Source organism: Diorhabda sublineata, chromosome 10, assembly GCF_026230105.1.
Source record: "Diorhabda sublineata isolate icDioSubl1.1 chromosome 10, icDioSubl1.1, whole genome shotgun sequence".
NCBI classification, from domain to species: domain Eukaryota; kingdom Metazoa; phylum Arthropoda; class Insecta; order Coleoptera; family Chrysomelidae; genus Diorhabda; species Diorhabda sublineata.
This window is the reverse complement of record NC_079483.1, coordinates 24,947,609-24,970,427: the sequence shown is the minus strand read 5'-3', so window position 1 is coordinate 24,970,427 and position 22,819 is coordinate 24,947,609. Positions and strand designations below refer to the sequence as shown.

The following is a 22,819-nucleotide window of genomic DNA, read 5'->3' as shown; positions in this document are numbered from 1 at the left end:
TTGTTGACAATGGGAAGCAAATATCATGGTTTGACGATGATTACACGGTCTCAATCGCTGATAACCTCAAAAAACGCATCAACCGCTTCTTCAGGTGTACAAAAACGTTGACCTCCCAATTTATTTTTGATCTGCGAAAATAAGAAGAAATCATTGGGTTCCAACTTTTGTTGGATTTGGTTCGTCTTGAAAGTCTCATACAATCAATTATTGTTTAGTTTCTGAATCATATGCATAGATCCTTGATTCGACGCTTTTCACGATCCTATAAACGTATCAAACTTTTTCAGCTAATTTTCACTAGTTCTTTTTTGAGCGATTGCCAAATTATGCGGTATCAAACTCGAACGAAATCTTTTTCGACAACCAAATATTCATGCAATATGGAATGTATACGAATGGAGTGATGCCATATTTCAAAACTTAAGTAGCAACCCTCGTAATGTTGTTGAGCTAATTTAAAAGAACAAATAAGTGAAATTGCTGTAAAGAGATTGAATAAAAAAATGCAAATCTCCAACTTGTAGGATGCTTTATAGTCAATTTAAAAACAACTTATAATTGTATGTCTTCAACTGAAATTTCCATGCTCAGATTTAGATTATTAGGAAGCAGGACCTTCGCAAAATATTCTACCGTCTCTATAGCTTGCTCTTAGAATCTGCAGCTGTCGTCCTCTGCCATGTTTATCGTCTTAAACGTGCACTAAATAGCCTTCATAGTCTTAAATACCCAGACAAGATACAAATATTCAAACTGTACAATCAACTTCCAAACTTTCTCGCAGTAAGGAGATCTAATAGAGGAAGAAAAGCACCTAACCTAACCTCAACTCTTTATAAAAGATCTGGAAAATTTGAAGAAGCCAGGGAAAACATCCAATTCTAATGTTCCTGGTCTCAGAGATGCCATTTTCTTATATTTTAATGACGTAAGCAATTTTTTAGCATCGACAGAACCTTGGGCAGACTGCCAGCTCTGTGACGCCAACACAAGCGTTGGGCTCACAACCAATTGAGATTTCATTTCATGGAAATCAAATCATATTAAGAAGTTTTGAAAAAAAAACAGTAATTTCTTTAACGCATTTCTCAGGAACAAGTTAAGAATAAAACGATAAAAGTATGACACGTAAGAAAATTGTGAGAATTTGAAGGACACGCGAGCTGCATATCAAATATCATTAAGAGTTTTTAACTAAACTAAGCGGAAATATCAGAAATAAAAGGAGAGAACATCTGATTTTGAAATTGAGACCTCCGAGAAAGTTTCAATCAGTTTCAATATGGTCTCGAAACGTTTCCATATTTAGAACACACTCCTGAAAGACCTGAAAGATAAATAATTTATCGGCTGATTGTGGATCCTAACCTAGAACCAGATTTTGATGACAGTATTTGAATGGCGGGCGCGTCCAATATTTGGTGGAAATTTCAAATTTAAAACATTTTTTAGAAGAACTTTAAATTTTCATTTAGTAGGATCCTATCATATGATTACGACCGACATCATGATCGTATTAAACCGAATAGTTTCCCAAAAATCCTAAAGGGATACAAATTATGGAATTAGAGTTCGACAGTTTCAAAATAAAAACATTTCGATACTTTTTCTGGCATAGTAAATTGTGCTATTCCCCAAAAAGACCAAACCATTTTGTTGAAACCTTCGTTTGAAAGAATAAGATATTCGTTTTCTGGTCAAATATGAGAAAAACTAAGACCACACAAATAGATTTATTTCAAAAATTATTAGCATTCGAATATGAAAAAAGTCCTTACGATCCGACACTACGATACTACACTGATTTCTAGAAGCTTGAAATATTAGAAGGATTTATTATACAAGGCAAGATACTTTAACTACATGTTTTATTGAAGTTAACGGAAAATCATCTATTAATTTTTAAATTTCAAATTAATGCGTAGAGCAGCGATGATTTTTCCATGGTAGATCATGTTAAAATTGAATCAGAAAAATAGATATTGTTCAGTAGATTGACAGAGGAATATTTTCATGTCTTTCTGACTTTGTTTTGTATTTCGTTACTATTAGAATACAATTTCTCACTGATGATTGTGATACTTGAATTCCGTAGACTCTTTTGCTACTTCTATTTTTTGTGATTTACTGACGAGCTAGAATTGTGAGAAAAATAATAGGTGTAATCAAGTGTGGCGAATCATCTATTAACTTATAAATTTCAAGTTAATGCATAGAGCAACGATAATTCTTCTAAAAAGATTACTTTGAAGTGAAACAAATAGTGTAACGTTCTCTCTCCGGGCGCTTCAGTCACTTCTGCGCATCTTTTGCGTGCATGAAGCATGCGCAGTATAGATAAAGTGTGTCGAACGAGAGAGAAAATGAATATTGTCGGCACCGTAACGTAGGGACGTTTTTTCCCATACCAACGGTCCATACAGGAGTATTACATATATAACTGATTCATCAATAACACATTTCAATTGTGGTTAGGTTCAATCGTTTCTCGTCTTTTCAGCTGCTATTTTTTAGTCTATCAACAAATTGGAAGTACTAGATCTATGACAAAGGCATCATATAATGTTTACACAATGCTATAATTCAAAATTTTTGGTTTTGTTAGGTTGGGTTAGGTTAAGTTACAATTTATCACAAATGTGCTTGGTACTGCTGCTGCTTCTGTTATTTCTATTATTTATACTTCTGTTCCTTCATGTAGTCTTAACCTTAATAATTGACGAAATATACGCGAACGATTGGAACAAATAACGAAATCAACAATAGTTTTTCTATATTATGGAAGCTGACAACGTTTAGAAAACAAGAAATTTAGGTCAGCTGATTTTATATGTGTTGTCCTTCTTGCTCTTTCAGTTGGTGTTTGGGCTACCTGGCTGGTGATGGCGTTTATTAATACTCATCCTATCTGTTTAGATAATAATACTGAATTTTTAAATAATTTTTGAATGCGTAATTTTAAAATTTTTGTCTTTAGATAGGTCTCACATACACACATTTGCGTCATTAACGTTTCAAAATTTATATTTTTGTCCGCACGTTTTATTATTGAGTATTCCAGTAGATATTAGTAGAACTATTGCGAAAGACGTGAATGAGATCGCATGTAAGGTTGTTTCTTCGGGATTAAATAGTCAAACATCAGGAGATTCTGAACTGAGTTTAAATAGTGAAATAATACCAGAACATGTTGCTTAAAATTCAAATAATCAGTGCATGTCAGGACATCCTAATTATTGTTTCAACAGTGCGGTACTTTCAGAAGATGGTTGCTCCAAGTTTAGATAGTCAGTCAACATTAGATGTTGCTATTAGCTCGACTTGTGATTTAAGTATCAACGAAACTAATGTTTTTCATGATATTTCTGACATAACATTGAAGTTCCACGACTTAATAATGTTTGTTTTTACTGCAATAAAGATCGTAAACCGAATAAAGGTGAACAACAAATTCTTCATTTGTCTAATGATAAAAAACTTTTCCAAAAAATCATTGAGTGAATGGAGAAACTCAATCATGAAGAGTTGTTACAGAAAATTACTCATTTTGAACCCGCAAATAAAAAAAAATTCATAATTTGTGTGAATTAAATTATTCAAATTAGTATAATAAATTAGTTTCAGACATTCCACATACTTGTTAACAAAAGTAGAAGTATTTTTGTCATCTCTATGTGATGAGCAGAAACTTCAGCCTCAGACTGAATTTAGTTTAATAACTAATAATTTTCTCGAGAAAAAAATTCAAAAATATTTTAATAAAATAATTTTAAGGTAATATCCAGGAAAAAGAAAAAAATATTATTCCCAAAGATCAGGGCCGAGCCGTGCCGGGGATGCATGGCACCCGGACGGCACTGACACGGGGCGGCAAAAGGCAAAATGTGTCTAAAAAATAACAGAACCCTATCATGCAATATTTAGTCGCAAAGCGCAAAGTGTCTTTCTTTGGTAGGGGCATTTCTCCGAAATATTGTTTTCTTATTATTACAATACCAAAATAGTGAGTTGAGCGTTCGGGTAAATCGGGCGGCGTAAGAAAGATAATAAATAGTTGATAATAGGTAAGAATAAGCCGCTTGCCTCAACAATGACAGAATATATTAATAGATTACTTGAATAAAGGGATCGCGGCTTTTCTTTTGGCTTTTGACTCTTAGACTCTTTGCAGACTTTGAGAATATGGGATTTTTTTATTTTTCTAATGCCGTGTTTTCGTGTTTATCTAAGTTTGCGTAGCCTTTTTTTAACTTTTTTAATTTAAGTTGATTAGTTGAAAACCAAAGAGCAAAGAGTAAAGATTGCGATATTACGAATTAGGGAAAGAGATCAGTGTCTATTTGATTTATTTTTATTCATTGATCGTGAACGGACAGAACGGTAGGTTTTAATTATTTTATATTAGACAATTTGCCAAAATTTTTAATCATAGTTCAATTATTTAGATGTCTGATGGTCGAAAGAATCTTTCTGGTTCACAATACCGAAAAAGGAAGTTAGAAAAAGAGACAAAAAACGATTAGCTGGATCATTAAAAAAGTTTTTTGTGTCCAGGAGCAATAAAGAACCACAACCTCCATGTAGCCAAGACCCACATGTTCAATATATTGAGGACAAAGAAGAACGACTGGAAAAATTGTAAGAAAATAAATCGTACGCCGAAGCGCCCGAAGTAGGGGAAAAGGACACGCTGGATCAGGCTACAACGAACACTCCCACGCCAGCAAATACACAAACTGAAGTTAGTGAAGATATTCTTAAGGTAAATAAGAAATTATTAAATGATCCAGCCTGTTGGCCGCAGGTATTAGCAGATAATATTAGAATGTCAATTCAGAATTCAGCGGAGAAGCTCGCAAGTTGCAATCATTTTTAGACGCATTGGAGCTTCTGCAATTGAACATACAGGGAAACGAACCAAATGCTGTAGCAATTGTTAAAACAAGACTTACAGAAAAGCCACAGAACTTGAAAAGTTGACAGCAAGCAGCGTACATATCCGAAGGTATGCCGGAGAACTTGGCGCAAAAATACATGACAGAGGCGGCAATAGAATCAATAATGACAAACGTCACATCCGAATCGACAAAGACACTAATCGCAGCTGGTGTGTGTGTGTGTGAGTGTTTTTGAGTGTGTGTGTGTGTGTGTGTGTGTGTGAGTGTTTTTGTGTGTGTGTGAGTGTTTTTGTGTGTGTGTGTGTGTATGCGTTTTCAAATTTCATGATCAAAACACGGTTCCAGTTAATTAATATATATATATATATATATATATATATATATATATATATATATAAATATATATATATATATATATATATATATATATATATATATATATATATATATATATAACTCTCACATATTAGCCATCAGAAGAGCACAAACTAGAACGATTTTTACTAATGAATATTTTTCCGGCGTAGGTAGGTACTTTTCTATCCTACTAGACTAGAAATTTACCTCATATCTCGCCTCACTAATCAAATGTCGACTAATAAGGCGGCATATTTTATTCTTGCACCCGGGCGACGGATATCCTAGGCTCGGCGCTGCTAAAGATTCTAGTTTATTAGAAGATGATATTAGTAAACTCAAAGAAAACGACCTTATTGACAAAGTCGTATTAATCTTGCGAGAAACTATTTTAAAAATTGAAAAATCAAAACTACCAAAAAATAAAACTGGCGATTTAATTCCTAGCGAATGTGAGATTCCAGATAAATTAGATCGATTCCTCAAATTTTTTATTGGGGGTGAATATATTAAATGCAAAGACGGTTTAAATTGCTATGGATTGAGTTCCTCCATTGCTGCTGATGCATTTTTTTTGGGTAACGTATTACTTTTGGTACGACGATGAAAAGTCCAACAAGCAGTAAAAAAAATAAATATTTCAAATAGATTAGGAGATTGCTGTAACTACACTACTCTAGAAGAATTGGAAACAGAAGCAACAATTGCATCGTTATAAAGGTATCAAGTTTGTCCGCCAGACATCATTATAAATTCCTCACCGTGCCCTGGTGTTGCCTTTGACAATTTTGATAAGATACATTGACACCTTGGACGGAAAAGAAACTTGACATGATACTGTGGAGATTTACCAAAACATCGATAATAATTCCCATAGCGAATTGAACTAAGATGATGGGAATTGTTATTCATCAACACGAATATTGATTATCCCAATCAATTGATTAATCAACCTAATTACGCTCGATATTGAGTAAAATATTCAGATAATTTGAATAATGTCAGTAAAACCTATCCCGGACTAAAAGATGATTTTAATAAAGGATATTTTGGAGTCCAGAGAACTGATAAGCCATTCTCACTTTAGAACCAACTATAAATGCCGATGTGGCAAAATGACTGAGTGGAATTGCTCACTTTACTAATTTTATAGCTGCACGTCAACGCACATGTCTTGGATGTTTGTCTTAAGGTAAGATGTTACAGCAAAATTACAACCCAATAGAATAAAAATCTATGGAAAACAAATTGCTGATTTCATTGAAATAATCGAAAAAAATCGATTTGATCAAACATTATATAAGGAGAATTTGTACAAGATTGCTAGTTCAAGACCTGCTTCTCCTGAGGTTGCGGATTTTCTACTAAATAATGAGAAAATTCTAATGATTTAAGGAACCAATTTGTCAATGAATGAGTTGAAGATGAAAGTAGTTTTGTGAAGCCAATAAAAAAACTAAAGTCTTCAATTTTGCTAAATCGCCAAAGAAAAATAAATTGATTTAGGGAATAAAATTGTTGAGTTGTGATTCTATTCAGTAGAATGTTGGGGATTTCCTTCACTCATAAGGTTCATATCGAGAAAGTTTTGACATTCCCACTTACTCCAATGCCAACATCAATGTGTCATCCGGATGGTTCAATCTGTAAAACTAACACATCACAGTTAGCTAAGCTCATAGACACTGTTGAGCAACAAATGTCATCTTTTGATGTTTGTCTTGTTGATGTTTTCTTTTTGTTGCATCTAATGAAAGATGTACATATGACGGTATATCTAAAAAATTTCTGAGTACAATCTCCCATAAGAAATCTATTCGGATTGACATTATCTTCGACCAACATTTTTTGCCGTCTATCAAAGATTGTGAGCGTTCACGCCGAGAATAATCAACTTGTCCGGTATATATTGGTCCAAATCAAGTTCGGCCACATAATTTTGGAGCAGAACTCAAAAATATCCAATTCAAAGAAGCTCTTGTTAACTTTTTCATTAATCACTGGGATACTGAAGAAATGTTATAACTTTTATTGTTAATAAAACAATTTACGGAAGTTCTAATAAATGTCATTCTTAAAAAATTGTAAATAACATAGTTATATTAAAATTACTGAAGAATCATTATCATGTGAAAAACAAGAAGAAGCTGATTCTAGAATTATTTTCCACATTTGTCAAATTGATTTAGACGCAGAATTTGTTATATACTATTCAGACTCTGATATTTAAATTATACTTCTGGGAAATATGGATCATTCAAACGCATCTTTCAAAAATTTGGAAAAATATGGGTGTAGGCAATCATCAGCGATACATCAACGTAAATGAACTGTACCGAATCCTTGGTGTCTCTTTATAGAAAGCTATACCATTTTTCCAGGTGCTTACTGGATGTAAGTACACGCCAGCATTTTTTAGAAAAGGTAAAGTTAGGCCTTATAAATCAAATTTTATTTTCAATAAATTCAATAAATTTTAAAACGTTAATGACGCATTTTTCAATTTTCTTCTCTCTAATTGAACTTTATTCCAATTTTATTTCTGTTCCAATGTTTGAATTTCTTATATATAAATTTGTTCTGAATAGAAGGAATGTAAGTAACGTAATTTTGAAATTATTTTCTGTTTCATTCTTGATCATATTCTACAACTCTCTCTCTTTCTCTTTGACTACTAGCATCATAGGGCAATACTTTACATGAGTTTTTAATTTTTTTGGCAAATTATCTTTAGACTATTTTATCTTCAAAGAATACAATATAAAAAATACGGACATTCTGAAATGTTTTGAATTTTTGATTCTAAGGAATAAAAAATTCGCACACTGAAAATGCCTGGCAATAAAAAATGTATGTCTGTGAGACCTATCTAAAGACAAAACTTTTAAAATTACGCGTTCAATAATTAATAAAAAATTCAGGATTATTACTTGTACAGGTAGGATGCGCATTAACAAACACAACTGCTACTGCTAGCTAGGTAGCCCAGACTCTAACCGAAAGAGTAAGAAGAACGACATATCAAAAAATCAACTGACCTGGAATTCTCTCTCAAAAACGTTACTAGCTCCTATACTACTACTCTTCAACTGAGTATAGAAAAATCATTTTCCTGTCAAATAATGCATACAATAATTTCAAGTGGCATCCTACAAATTTTCTTTCATTATTATTTGTGTTTCCATCAATGAATTGTAGTTGACATCCAAAAGATGGAGGAGCATTTCAATATTGGAAAGACCTAAAAAAATACTTTCTTTAATTATGCTCAGCTACTAAGCCTTTTGATGTGTTTAAAAAAATATTTATTTAAAAATTTTGTCCTGTTCATTAAACAAATACCTTTAAGTTTGTATTGGAAGAAAAATGTATACAGTGCTTTTCAGATAAAAGTATCCACCTTTAATAACTTTTGTAATACTGGTATTTAGAAAAAATCCAAAAACACGTCAATTTATGTTGGAAGGGGCAAGCATTATGTCTTATTTGAACTTACTGGAAAAGCCACCCCCTCACCCCTAGCAGCATCCCCTTTATTTTTTTAAATTACTTTTCATATTTTTTATGTAAAATTTGGATACTCCACTTTGAGCTGATTTCAAAAATGTATAATACTTGTAGGTTAAAGTGGTTAGTTTATGAGATAAACAATTTTCCTTTTAAGAGCACAAATTTTACTTAATATTTGCTTTCACCTTATTTGCCTGTACTAAAATGGGTTGTACAACAGTTCAAACTCTTTAATCTTTTTAACTGTGCTATTTATTATGAAGTTACAATAAGTGTTCAAAATGAGTACCATTCACTTCCATACAATGGTATAATCTATTTTGAAATGCCTCTCTGACATTGCTTAATACGGCTGGATTTAATTGTCGACATTCATTTTCTATTCTCTCTCGTAAATCATCCAGAGATTCTGGTTGGGTAGCATAAACTTTTGTTTTTAAATACCCCCATAAAAAGAAGTCTAGGGGTGTTAAATCCAGTGACCTAGGTGGCCACTCCATCATCTGCCCCCTTCTACCTATCCAACGAGCGGGGAATGTTTCGTTTAAAAATTGTCGGACAGGCATAGCATAGTGTGGGGAAGCTCCGTCTTGTTGAAATACCAGTAAATCTTCGGAAAGGTTATCATCATTTTCTATTATTGTTGTAATACGTGGGTCAACCCCTTCCCTGAGTAACTCAAGATATGATTCACCATTTAAATTTCCGTTGATGAAGAAAGGTCCGACAATGTGGTCACCTAGGATACCACACCAAACGTTTAACTTTTGGGGATGTTGTGTATGGAATTCACGCATAATATGTGGATCACTTTCAGCCCAATATCTACAATTATGCCTACTTACTAAGCCATTTAATGACCATGAGCATTCATCAGAAAAGCAAATATTGTTTAACAATTGTGGATTGTTATTGATAATTTGCGTCATTGATTCGCAAAACTCTAGACGACGATCAAAATCATCTTCATTCAACTCGTGCACCAACTTAACTTTGTATGGGTGGTACTTGAATTTATGTAGAACTCGGAAAACTGTAGAAGATGAAACACCGATCGCTCTACTTATTGTTGACAACGATTGGGGTTGTTAAGCCTCTAAGCTGACTTGCCCTAAAATTGCCACTTGGATTGCTTCGTTATTTACGAGTCCCTCTCGCTTATGCACTTTATTGCAAACAGACCCTGTTGTGGTAAATTTCTCCATCAGTTGAATTACATACTTATGAGTTGCATGTCTTCCGTCATGTAATTCGTTAAATATTCTAGCAGCAGCTCTTGCACAATTATTATTTTGGTAGTATAAACCTACAATTTCAATTCTTTCTTGCAAAGAGTAAACCATTTCAGAGAAACAAAATAAATAATGTATCAAATTACACTATCAATAGTGACTACAAATTCTAGTTGACAATATCAAACTTTAATAAAAAGTAGAGTTTTTTGTTGTTTGGATTTTTTAAGTAGAATAAATAGCACAGTTGAAAAGATTAAAGAGTTTGAACTGTTGTACAACCCATTTTAGTACAGGCAAATAAGGTGAAAGTAAATAATAAGTAAAATTTGTGCTCTTAAAAGAAAAATTGTTTATCTCATAAACTAACCACTTTAACCTACAAGTATTATACATTTTTGAAATCAGCTCAAAGAGGAGTATCCAAATTTTACATAAAAAATATGAAAAGTAATTTAAAAAAATAAAGGGGATGCTGCTAGGGGTGAGGGGGTGGCTTTTCCAGTAAGTTTAAATAAGCCATAATGCTTGCCCCTTCCAACATAAATTGACGTGTTTTTGGATTTTTTCTAAATACCAGTATTACAAAAGTTATTAAAGGTGAATACTTTTATCTGAAAAGCACTGTATAGTAATCATATATTTTATTACCTGCACTTTCTACAATATGCAATAGTTAAATACAGAGTACACACGTAAATATGTTAACCTGTGAAATAGAGTAGCAGCATTTTGGTTATATAATATCGTCGACAGACCAGCAAATGCCAAATGTAGTTCCAAAGAATATAAAAAAATTGTATATTTTAAACGAGATATCCCCTACAATATTTGACAATTTTCAATTATTTTCTATTGCCAGATAGAGGCAAATATATATTGACCATCGATGTGAGGAAAGTAGGAAAATGTTTTTATTACAACCGTTGCGTTGGTATCAACATGCTGAGAAAATAAAATGAGTCACTTTGTTTATAATGGTTTTATAATGATATAATATTGGTTTTATTTTATTAAATTATTCTTTTCTATGTTAGGCTAAGAACTCATAGACTACAATATGTAAATACTCATTTTGTTTACATTTCTTTGTAGGGAAATTATTAAATACTACAAGTTATTTTATAATAATAATTAATTCTGTTTAAAATGTTACCTCCCAAGTTTTTGGTATTTATTTATATTAATACTAATATAATTTTATGTGTGGCTCGCCGAAATATCAACACAATAACTTATTGTATTATTTGTATACAGATTGGCTTTTTTTTCTATTTTCTTTAAAAACATACGTGGCCCGCAAGATCATGGGATGGTCACTCCTAGAAGAGATAGATTCAAATATATTAAAAAAATGTGAATATCTGAATAGAATTGAATATAAAAACATAACCTATAAAAATGCTGATATTTGCAGCTAAAAGAACAAATAAATTTACAACAGTACCAACTATAACCTACACAGCAGAATATATGACAATAAAGAGAAAACATATCTTAACCCAATGATACTTAATTATTCGAAAGAAAATTAATTAGGATAAAACAATGAATATAGAAATTGAAAAACAATTAAAACAAAAATCAATAAAAATTGAGACAAGATACATCTGAATTGATATGTATATATTATAAGAATGAAGACATGTACACTACACCATTGAAAACTGAGAAAAAACTAAGGTGAATAGAGCTAATGAAAGAAATAAGAATAAAAATATGAGATCACAGGAAATATACTAACCTCCAAAACACCCTCAAACGGTACAAAGGTTATCACCAAATTTACATAGTGAATCCATTTTTTGCTCCTATATATCGTGTTAATGACTTTTCCAGTCCATTTTAACCATTTCTTAAGTCAGCCGGTCAATTCCTTTTCATTAATCTTGTATTTTGGAGTCTGGAAGGAAATTAATTGAAGGAAACCAATTCTCGACCTCAGAGCGCACTAGAAGAAAATTGGCTCAACATCACAAAAGAAACCATATCGAACTTGATTCAGCTAATGTCTAATCATATGAGAAATATTATTATAGAAATTACCCATTATTGAAAATTAAGTGATAAATTAGATAATAGTTAATACGCCATCATTGTTATGATAATAAAACGATTTAATTTGTATGATTAGTAAGAACATTTAATTTTTTTTATTTGATGCCTATTTGAAGTCAAATATTACCAAAGGAACTATTTTTATGTCAAATGCAGACGAAGCTACTTCCTATTTCACAAAGATGTGAGCACTTTCATAAATATATTTTTAGAGGAACTGTGATTTTTGAAAGTAATGAAAAGACTGTAACAATTTTTCTAAGAATCATAAGAATAAACCCATCTAAAACTTCAAATATTAGGTTAAATTTGGAACAGTACGATATCATGATATCTTTATTGAATTGAAAATTGGGTAATAAATTTTTTCTTACAGATGCACTATCGATATCGTTTAACACAGACTTAAATTATTTAATATTGGTACATCAGAAAAATGTAAAAGTAATGCTGATAACACCAAAGGATTAAGTAATATAGAGAAGTTATTTATTTCAAAATATATTGAGAGACCTGGCTCATGAAATAAAAGAACATATTATTATAAAATTTCCGAAAGCCTGAGTATCTCCGTTCAATCTATGAAGCTGAGTTTATAAATCATTTTATCAATAAAAAACCAAAAATTATGGATCTTTGAGCATGAGGTGTTCAGACGAAGTTATCTAAAATCAAACGAGATGGCAGAAAAAAAAAGCAGAATTTGAGGGAAAATACTAAACATTCTGATTTATACATTAAATCTAAAAATACAATCAATTATCATTCAACCACGCTTCAAGCTTGTTTTTGGGAGAAACTTCAAATTTCTTCACACTCACCTCTCAAGCATTTCAAATAGAAACCAAACATAACATGAAAATAAAAACTCACATCTTTACAAGAGACAAGATGATCACAAATGCTCGGTTTTGGTTAGGTTCCTGGTGTAAAAAAGATCCTTTATTTGGCCCCACAAATAAAAATCTAGGCAAGTTAGGTCTGAAGATCTGGATGGCCAAATAAATAAACTTGTCCTATCCACCTATCAGGGAAAGTTTGATCTAAAAAATGCACAACATATATGGAATAATATGCCGGGCAATCATCAGATTGTAAGAACATATCACTACAAATGACTAAGTAAGGGCATATTTTCTAAAAGAAAAGACACAATTCGTTTTTTCAGTTTAAATATTTTTCTTGATTAACTATCTCATTCAAAAAACTGGCCCAATTATTTGTCCGCCTAGAAACCCACGCCACTCATTTACAGACCAACGAACCTGATGTTGGATTTCCCGCCTCCAACGGGGATTAGTTTTGAACCAGTAGTGTTGTTAATTGTTAGATTTATTACCTAGTTTATTTAATGATACGTTTTCATTGTTAATAATATTAGCTTCACTTTTAGATAGCGCCATTCATCGGCAATTCTAAGATTATTAAAAGAACAGTTTAAATGATTGCAGGTAAGCCAATGTAAGAACTTTCAATACACTCTAATTTTGTTTTTATGAAGATTATAATAAGAATGAGTATTAGTTTTAGACTGATAGGTCTGCTACTTTATTTTCTATGAAAAAGTATCATTTTCCTTCGATTTTAAGAGTTTCGTAATAATTGTTCTGATTTTTCTTTCAGCCCACAACATTAGATATACCATACAAAGCTCAGTTGAGAGATATTTAATACTGATTTGAACATATCACCTCTGGGATCACTGAAAATATTTTTTCGTGATTTTTTATGTGAATATAGTGTAAGTCCAAGAATCGGCCAACATCTATTTTTCATATCTCTATATGTTAAGGGTCGCTCACACCAAAATAATGCCTAAGAAATAATGTTTATGGCAAAACAACGTTTGTCAGGTCAGCTAATATTTATTATAATAATTAGATAGAAGGGTGAATGCTCAATACATTCTTGTATAAAGAAGTATATTACATTTATGTATCTTCATATGTATCTTCAATTTTTTCAATTATATATCAATTTAATTATTATATCACTATAATCTTTTGTGAATAGTTCAAGCTTTTTATTATATTTATCTACTTTGAATATTTCAAGTGTTTGTTTTGATTTATAAATTAAAAAAAATTGTTGAAATGTTTTTTTCCAAAAATTATATTAGAATGGTCAAAAACTTGAATTGATGTTTCCCAAAAATGGGTCATAACATGAATTTGAATATAATAACAGAACCAATTTTTGAAAATATTTTCTAGTTTACAAATTTATGGTAAAATTCAACTAATTTGTTTTTTGTGCCATACTTAAAAAACCGACTCGACAATTTCATCTTAAATGAGAACTTTAGTTGCTTAAAATGGAGTTTTGGATTAAAGCAAAGGTAAAATAACATCTAATATCTGTTATTAGCAATTGACAGAAAAGTTTCTGGACATTCCAAATTTTCATGAAAATACTCCCCAAAAAATCGAAGAATACTTGGTGAAAATAATAAAATGTATTACACTCACCATTTGTACTGAAGCAATACAAATAATTATTTGTAGCTTTCTTACTACATATTGAATAAAAGGAGATTAGTAAGATTATCAAGTCATATCGATCCATCCAAAGAGCAAATACTCATTGTGATTAATCTTCTTCAGTTGAGCGACACAAAATGTATAGTTTGCTTATTACTGGGTATTGTGATAAAGCAAGAAATTTTTTTTCTTTAGTAATAATTTAATTTCCACTCCTGTCAGCATTCAGTTGAAGTTAGAGGCCTTTTTCTGTTCTCTTTCTTTCCCAAAAATAAAAAGAATTATACATTACATTTAATCAGAAAAACATTTTCACACATATGTTTTTTTGGAAAAGATCACTTTTTCTATTATATATAATATATATTATATATTTTTCAAAATTTTGTATTACTCCTCAACATTTATTACATGACAGTTTTAATAATTCATATGGAATGCAATAATGTAACAATATTTCTGCGCCTACAAGAATAAGGCTTGTGTGATTTAAATAAATGCAAAATATAGTGTTAAATTATACAAAAAATCAGCTATTCCCCCACAAAAATTCACACAAATACGTATCTAGCATATTCCGATATGTTACTAATTTGTACTTGTACCTTCTCTTTGCTCTTTATGTATGTGCTCCAGTTTCCGTATTAACAGTGAACTGATTAACAGTGAAGTGTATAAAATTCATCTTCTACTTTTGTAGTTTTGGTATTGGAATTCCACACATCAGACATAATAGTAGTTCCGGGTTCTAAGTACTGGCCAATAATATAAAGCTACACTTTTTTTCTCCTGAAAGGCACAGCAAACAAAAACATTTCCCAACCTCTTGACAAATTCCCAAAAACACCTAGTGATGCGTCCTCAATTGTATATCATTTGTGAATAAACAGGACTCATCAATTTATATGGTTTTTTTGGGTTCTTGCAATTCCCTAAAATAATTTTTGCAGTCGGTTACCTCATCATTACTCGACCCCAATTCTTCTCGGGCAACTTTCGTACCCTATTTCTCTTGTGGCCATGCATGTATCAATAATGCTAGGGTTTCATAATAATGACCAAGTCCCCATTCTCATAAGTTTCTCGAATTGGCAACTTCTCTTCTTGTACACCCACCGAACTTAATTATTACTATAAATAGTATGCATCACTTGTTTCTGCTATTTCCTTTTGGAATAATACACTTTTTTAAAAAATTCTACTGCATTTTTTCGACACTGCATTTTTCAATGAAAAAGTGCATAACTAATATTTTCAAATTGACTATCAGAACCACTCTATGATAATACTGAGAGATATTAGTCGATAACGGATAAAATACCATTTCAACATCCAATCACACACGTCACCTAATAGATTCACACAATAAACATCAGCTACAACAACATGTAATAAGGAAAGCCTAAATAAATACAATTGATAAATTAAGCTAATACCACATCTATTAAGGAATTCCAAAATCTCTCATATTCATTAAATCATTCTACAATTTTCGCCCTTTCCCACAATTTTCTACAAGAAATATTCAATACTCGAAAAGATTTCAAATGTAATTTTAAATCAACAAAAACAGAAAAGAGAACATCAGCTTAATGAGATCTATATACCATTACTATCAATCACCTTACTGACAATGTAAGTGATATATGTATGTTATAATTTATTAACCAAGCTAAAGAATAATATTATAGAGTACAACGTAACTATTGTGAATACAACAATATATATATATATATATATATATATATATATATATATATATATATATATATATATATATATATATATATATATATATATATATATACTACCCTCATATGTCATCACTATACTGAATAAATAAATAGCCACCTTTATATTGCCCTTCTCTTTTGTGTTTTTTTATATTTCCCCATTTATCCATTTTGGTGGACATTAAATATAATATAAAATTAGTTGAAAATAAGTTGATAATTATATTGAACTATAAAGTTTTCTTCTGTTACATACATCTTCTGTTACATAGACTATGCCACTCACTTTCCTGATTGCCTTAGCAACAGACAGTAGAACAAGAGTAAAAACCAGCAAAAATATCCAAATCCCCAGCCATACTGAAAACAGCTGCTAATAGAACCTTTTTCATTTCATAAATCAATTGGATGTAGATTATTTTCCATCAGTTATATAAACAGATTTAAATTGATAATACAATATGGGCTAATCTAATACAACTCCAGAAAAAAATGTTTTTATTCCTCAATTTTTCATTTTATTTATTAGGAGTTATTTGAAGGTTCACAATAAATGAATGTTTGGTATTAATTTGTTAAACAAAAGAAACTGATTTACCATACACCTTCAAGTTGTATCACAATAAATAACAAACTAAATATACGAAGGTTTACCTGTTTTATTCTGGTTCTCCGCATATGTTCTGAAGCTTCTTCCTACTACCTTTTACTAATTCATAATGGTGTTATTTGGATGCTAATATTTTTAAACTCTGTGGCTTTCTTCAGCTTCATAATTTTAACCATTTTTACTTTGAAAGTACCAACTTCACTCCTGTATTGTGCATACAAGTCAATCAACTGTTTCATGTTGTTTCGTTTTTTATTGTTCAATTTCTTTTTTTTTATATGTTTTATTAAAACTATATTTATTTACTAGTAGTTTTATTTATTAGCACTTTCATTATCAGGTTTTCAAGCTACCATGTTTTTTATCACTATGCTATCTTCTTCTTTTTTCTATCTCTTGACAGGACTAGGAATATTCGATATAAATTGATGCATCGAAAACGTTATACATTTTTTTAAGCATGTTTCATTCTCATACATCTCTGCAAAACTATTTGACTGGTGATAAAAAAGGATAGAAAACTCCAAATCAAAATTCTATACTGTTATAGGGAACATTATCAGCATAGAAGATATCAGGAACACCAAATTTAGAAAACAAATCCTTACAATGCTTGATCATAGTAAAAGCTGTTTTATTTGGGTAGGAAAAACTTTCAACCAATGAGAGTAGCTGTCAACAATTAACAAATAGCTTTTGAACTGGTAATCAAAAAAGTCGGAAAAAAATATTTGCCACGGTCTTTGGTGTCGTCCATAAATTACGTGAGGTGTTCGAAGGGGGGAGGGGGTCAAGTTAAATCTTTCCAGATCTCACTTGGGGAGAGGTAGGTTTCAACAAATATCACGTATTTTTTTTTCAATAGAAAACCATGTAAAATTGTGTGAAAGTAAAGTTAAATTGAAGTAAGAAATTTTTCTAGAATAAAAATATATGCGAAATTTGACACAATGGTGTTTGTTGTACTACCCCGAACTCCGCAGAGTAGCACAATAGCTCTCCGATTGTTTATGTGCTTTCGACCAGCCGTATCGATACGCGCTACTCGATGAATGTCGCAGCGTAAAGAACCGAGTAACAGCGACGCAAGTACAGGTGCTATAACCTGCTTTGTTGATGCCCGCAAATATTTTATTTAACAACTTTTTTGATACTATTTTAACGATTAAACATTAAAACGTTAAAAGACACATCTACAAGACAAAGAAATGCTGTCAAGAAGAAGTGGTAAAGTTATGGAACACAGCAAAACAAAAGTATCCAAAGAAAGAAGATTTGGTGAAACATATTCAGCATGAGATTGATCAGCTTCTAAGAGAAGCAGCGGAAAAAAGGTCTCTCTCTAAGGTAGGTTAGATACCTCTGTTTTCTATATGCTATTTATGCTATAACTTTAATATTAATTCATCTAAATATTCTTGATTTTAGTTATTTTAGGTTCTTTAGCTATTTTAGAGACCTAAAATCAAGAAAATTTAGATGCATTGATATATCAAAAGGTCTAAGAAATAAGAAATAGGAGAAATTTAATTTTATGTACAATATATTTCAAGATTGTGCTGAGGAGAAAAAAATATAGATCTTCTTAGGGGAAAGTTAAAAAATGCATAATTTTGTTTTAAACGTCTCTAATTTGTGAATCTTGAGTTTTTATAATGATACATTTATTCAAGGGAAACACTCGGAGCTCTGATAATGTTTCAACACAAGTTGATACAAGCGCTCAAGGTACGTCAAACTTAGAATTCACGAGTCAAACTGAAATTAACATCCGGATTATTCAACATGAGGAATCAGTGACTCGAAATGAGATTTCTCACTATAATCAGCGGCTCATGGATCAAGATTACGATAATGAACCTCAACTGGCAGGTTAGTGTTTACCTTTTTTTTGTATGTGCGATATTTTCTTTATTTTTTCTTCCCCTACAGGTGCTACAAAACGGAAAATTCAGCGACGATGAGAGATGAGAAGTTGCGGCAAGAAATTGATAATTTTGAAAAACAGCTCAAACCTAAGGAGAACCAAAGAGTATACTCGATGAAGCATAGATAAAATAAAAATTATCGAATTGTGTTCTAAAAATCCTGGAGCAGCAAAATCGTTGATACCTCGAGTAAGCTCTAGACTTCCGCGCTTCGAGGAAGAGCAGTCTGAATTGCTGAAAACTATTAGTGATTTAGCTATGTTTGGTGCATCAGCTGAGGAACGGCGTCGCTGTGAAATTGTTCCTAGTGTCCATAGTCTTTCAGAGCTCACTCAAAAACTTATCGAGCTGGGATTTAATATTTCTCGAAGCGCCGCTTACATTCGACTGTTGCCTAGACGGGCAGATACGCGGTAGGCTAAGCACCACGTAGTGACTGTAACGGTGAAGTTGAGTCGTCCTGAAGCAGACCATCATAAAGCGCACCAAGACCAATACTTTTTTGTAGCTTCCATAAGGTCACTAGAAACTGTAGCCTCAATACTTGGCTCTGATTCTATATCTTTTTTATCCCAAGATGACAAAGCATGGGTCCCCATAGGATTGACAACAGCAAACAAGCAGGCGCCTTTGCTAATGCACGTTGAGTATAAAGTGTCGTTACCAGATCATGACTTTATAATTGCTGCAAGACATAAATTGATCCCGAGTGTCTATGCTTTGTGTGAAGTAAAACCGAATGACATGGGGCGGCCAGAAGCCGTCTCATATAGTGGAATAACATATATAGCAATCCAAAGTGGTAAGCACTCGTCTTCGACTGCAACTAGTCAAGCTGAAGACTTGGACACTCTCTTAACTCTTCAGCCTTTTGGTAAATTAATGAAAAACGAAGACGATAAAGTCAAGCCTGTCCTTATTATTTCGAACGATGGCGGTCCCGATGAGAACCCGCGATATCAGAAAGTAATTGTACATTCAATACAGCATTTTAAAAAATATGAATTTGACGCAATATTCATTGGGACTAATGCCCCCGGCAGAAGTGCTTTCAATAGAGTAGAGAGACGTATGGCTCCACTTAGCCGAGAACTATCAGGTGTTGTTCTTCCCCATGACTCTTTTGAGTCACATCTTGACTCCACGGTAAAACAATTAATGATGATTTAAAAAAAGATAACTTCAAAAAAGCGGAAACGACATTTCTAATGTTCCAGATTTTCCAGCTGAAGAATGGTACACCGAGCATTTTAGAGAGAGTCAATATTTACTTCAGGTAAACAAAATTACCATTTTTCAAAAATATTTTTTTAACAAGCATCCATGCCGACAAATGCATCTTTATAAATAATCAAAAATAATTATTATTTTAGGTTGTAAAATGCGATGATCAGCAGTGCTGCAGTCCGCGTCGGAGTTCTTTACATGTACTTCTACATGATCTTTTTTTATTACCTCCATATTCCATTCAAGTTAATGGACATCCGGCGATTCCGGATCCTGAACAGCATGATGGAAAAACATTTGCACCATTCTTAATTCGCCACTGCCTACCTATTCAACCATTACACACCTTCACAAGCATGCCTTATGACCTCTATTGTCCAAATTTAGGTCACGATATAGAAAAGAGATGCTGCAATACATGTGGTATCTAATTCGCATCCATCACAAAAGTTACGGAACATCGATGTGCGGCTCATCATGCACGAGATGTGCAAACACTTAAATTGCGACCATAGCGTATTGTTACAAGACAAGCGACTGGGTGCAAGCGACAACGGTTTGGAGTGGCTCAATCAGAACGAAGTTGAAGGAGCAGATGATTTCATTGAAAATTATTTGAATACCCTGGTTCTAGTAGTCACTCTTGAGAGTGCACGAGTCTCCATGGACTGAATTAGAATAATCTCTTATTAATTTACGTTGAAGTATTTATTATTTAATTTCATCACAGTGATTTTTAACTAAGGCAATATTCTCAAATCAGAATTGTATACTAGTCTTTAATAAAAGTGATAGAGCAAATTGGTTTTTTTTGTATTTTTGTCAAATCCAATGAATTTAACAGCCAAAAACACATTATAAAAAATCTCACGTGAGAATGGGGGAGGGGGGGAGGTAGTAAAGAAAAATCTTACGAAATCTCATCAGGAGGGTGGGGAGTCGAAAAAAACTCTATACTATACTCACTCTAGATATCATGTTAAAATGTAAACAATCACCTAACTCCAGTGAAGGCTCTGACTCTAAATCAACTATAAAAAATTCAACATTTTTAAATTATATAAAAACACTCAAGTGTTATGTGACCTAGAGGTTTCGATTTAAAATTTCAATAGGAAATTATTGTCATGGATGTTGAAATAATTTTAGATTTATCAACATTTAGATCATTAGAATATTTCAAAGGTACAACGCTAGATTCAGCTCCTGTTTCAAGCTTAAACATAATGTCAATTGTCAATATTGTTAACAGTAATAGGTTCATACCAACTATTGTTTTTAATATTTGGCTTATGCTCATTAATAAAAATAGAATTCTCAATACCTGCATTGTTCCTACTTATAATATCTGAATTCTGAGTTTACAGTGCCCAAAACCTGTACTTCTGATGTTAGTTTCTTAACCTCAGCTTCATCTTGTTCATTTGACCGATATTCTTCCTGCCTCCTGTTTTCTGGCTATTTGGAATTAGAATAATTACCTCGTTCTTACTACTTGTTTTGGTGCTGTTTGTCCTTGAAAAAACAAACCTTAGCAAAATGGCCTTTACGTTGACAAATTGCACAAGTTTGATTATAAGAGGGGCATTGTCTAGGTTGATGACTGAAAACACATCTTCCACATTTGCGTAAAAACTTAAGAGCATCAGCTTCTTGTGTTTTTTCTGTACCACTTTTTAATAACTCAACATGTTTCATTGTAACTTCAATACTCCTACAATATTGAAGCATCTTGCCTAATGACATTGATGGTTCTCTTAATAAGTGTCTTTGAACCTATTTATCCAGAACACCCAGTGCTATTCTGTCTTTTATCATCCTCTCTGCATAGCTGCTTTTACACTGACCCTTTTCACACACAAACACAAACAAACAGTTTGCTGCTTGAATCTATATTTTGACCTTTTTTTTGCTGTATGCTGTTAAATTTAATTGTTTTCATACTTACATTTCTTATAATATAACACATCATCTAGTTTTGAACTTTTGGTTATTTCAAATGTATTATAGATATACAAGAATATTCAACAGCTACTTTTATATTTTCCTCAGTAGTGCTTTTTTCCGAAGCTAACAAAAATATTTCAAATCTTTGCTTCCATTTGGACCATCCATGTGGTTCCTGTACGTTAAACGCTTCCGGGGACTTGAAGCATTCCATTTTTCACTACACATTTGATACATCCGTACGATTTTCTTATTTTTAACTTCTCGTTTTTTATTATATTTATTGGAGGGAAAATGGCTTCTTTTATTTTTTATTCTTTTTAAGCTGTCGGCGAATTTCGACTACGCTTCTGACACTATGTTTCGTTGTTTATTGTTCAATTTCTTCTTTTATTAAAACTATATTTATTTACTAGTAGTTTTATTTATTAGTACTTTCATTATCAGATTTACTAGCTACTATGTTTTTATCACTGTCCCCTCTTCTTCTTTTTTATCTTTTGACAGGATCAAAACTAAATAACTAAAAATGCATAAAACTTAAAAATATAGCCGATTTTAAACGTATCAAGTAACTAAAGCAAGTTACCAAATCAAGTAGCTAAATTTAGTTACTTGTATGGTGAAAACAACTTGAAATAGTATTTGCGCAAATACCTAATTTAGTAAACTGTTTAGTCAATTGAATAGAAACAATTTCTATTTATTTGAGTAAGTAGTTTCTCCCACCACTGCTTACCGGCAACTAAAACGCCGACTAAACGAGTGTAGACAGGTTGCTTCAGTCTAGTTTATTAGTACAGAGTGAGGGAATTATTTTTATTTGATTTTGTAGC

At 32.0% G+C, this 22,819-nt stretch overlaps 1 protein-coding gene and 1 long non-coding RNA gene across 6 annotated transcripts; one reads left to right on the top strand and one right to left on the bottom strand.

Moving 5' to 3' along the window:
• Window positions 1–6,988: 6,988 nt before the first annotated feature.
• Window positions 6,989–22,717, bottom strand: LOC130449755 (uncharacterized). 2 transcript variants are annotated; one of them, XR_008910496.1, is made up of 7 exons: window positions 22,641–22,717; window positions 21,361–22,506; window positions 16,926–17,286; window positions 14,527–14,798; window positions 12,932–13,101; window positions 11,745–11,951; window positions 10,968–11,322 (listed from the first exon to the last, which is right to left on the bottom strand). It is a non-coding gene; the product is annotated as an uncharacterized LOC130449755 (long non-coding RNA). The 2 variants fall into 2 exon arrangements; XR_008910495.1 differs by lacking the exons at window positions 21,361–22,506; window positions 22,641–22,717 and adding an exon at window positions 6,989–8,499 and having other exon boundaries at window positions 11,157–11,322; window positions 16,926–17,061.
• LOC130449754 (uncharacterized) lies at window positions 17,804–20,839 on the top strand. Of its 4 annotated transcripts, XR_008910494.1 has the most exons (4): window positions 17,896–18,228; window positions 18,555–18,753; window positions 18,814–20,085; window positions 20,183–20,839. XR_008910494.1 is itself a non-coding variant. In XM_056787744.1 (3 exons), the coding sequence occupies exons 1-3, from the start codon at window positions 19,924–19,926 to the stop codon at window positions 20,465–20,467; spliced, it is 402 nt and encodes a 133-aa protein (XP_056643722.1). In that variant the 5' UTR covers window positions 19,912–19,923. The 4 variants fall into 4 exon arrangements, 1 of the variants encoding a protein (XP_056643722.1); XR_008910493.1 differs by having other exon boundaries at window positions 17,804–18,753; XR_008910492.1 differs by having other exon boundaries at window positions 17,946–18,228; window positions 18,555–20,085.
• Window positions 22,718–22,819: the final 102 nt, after the last annotated feature.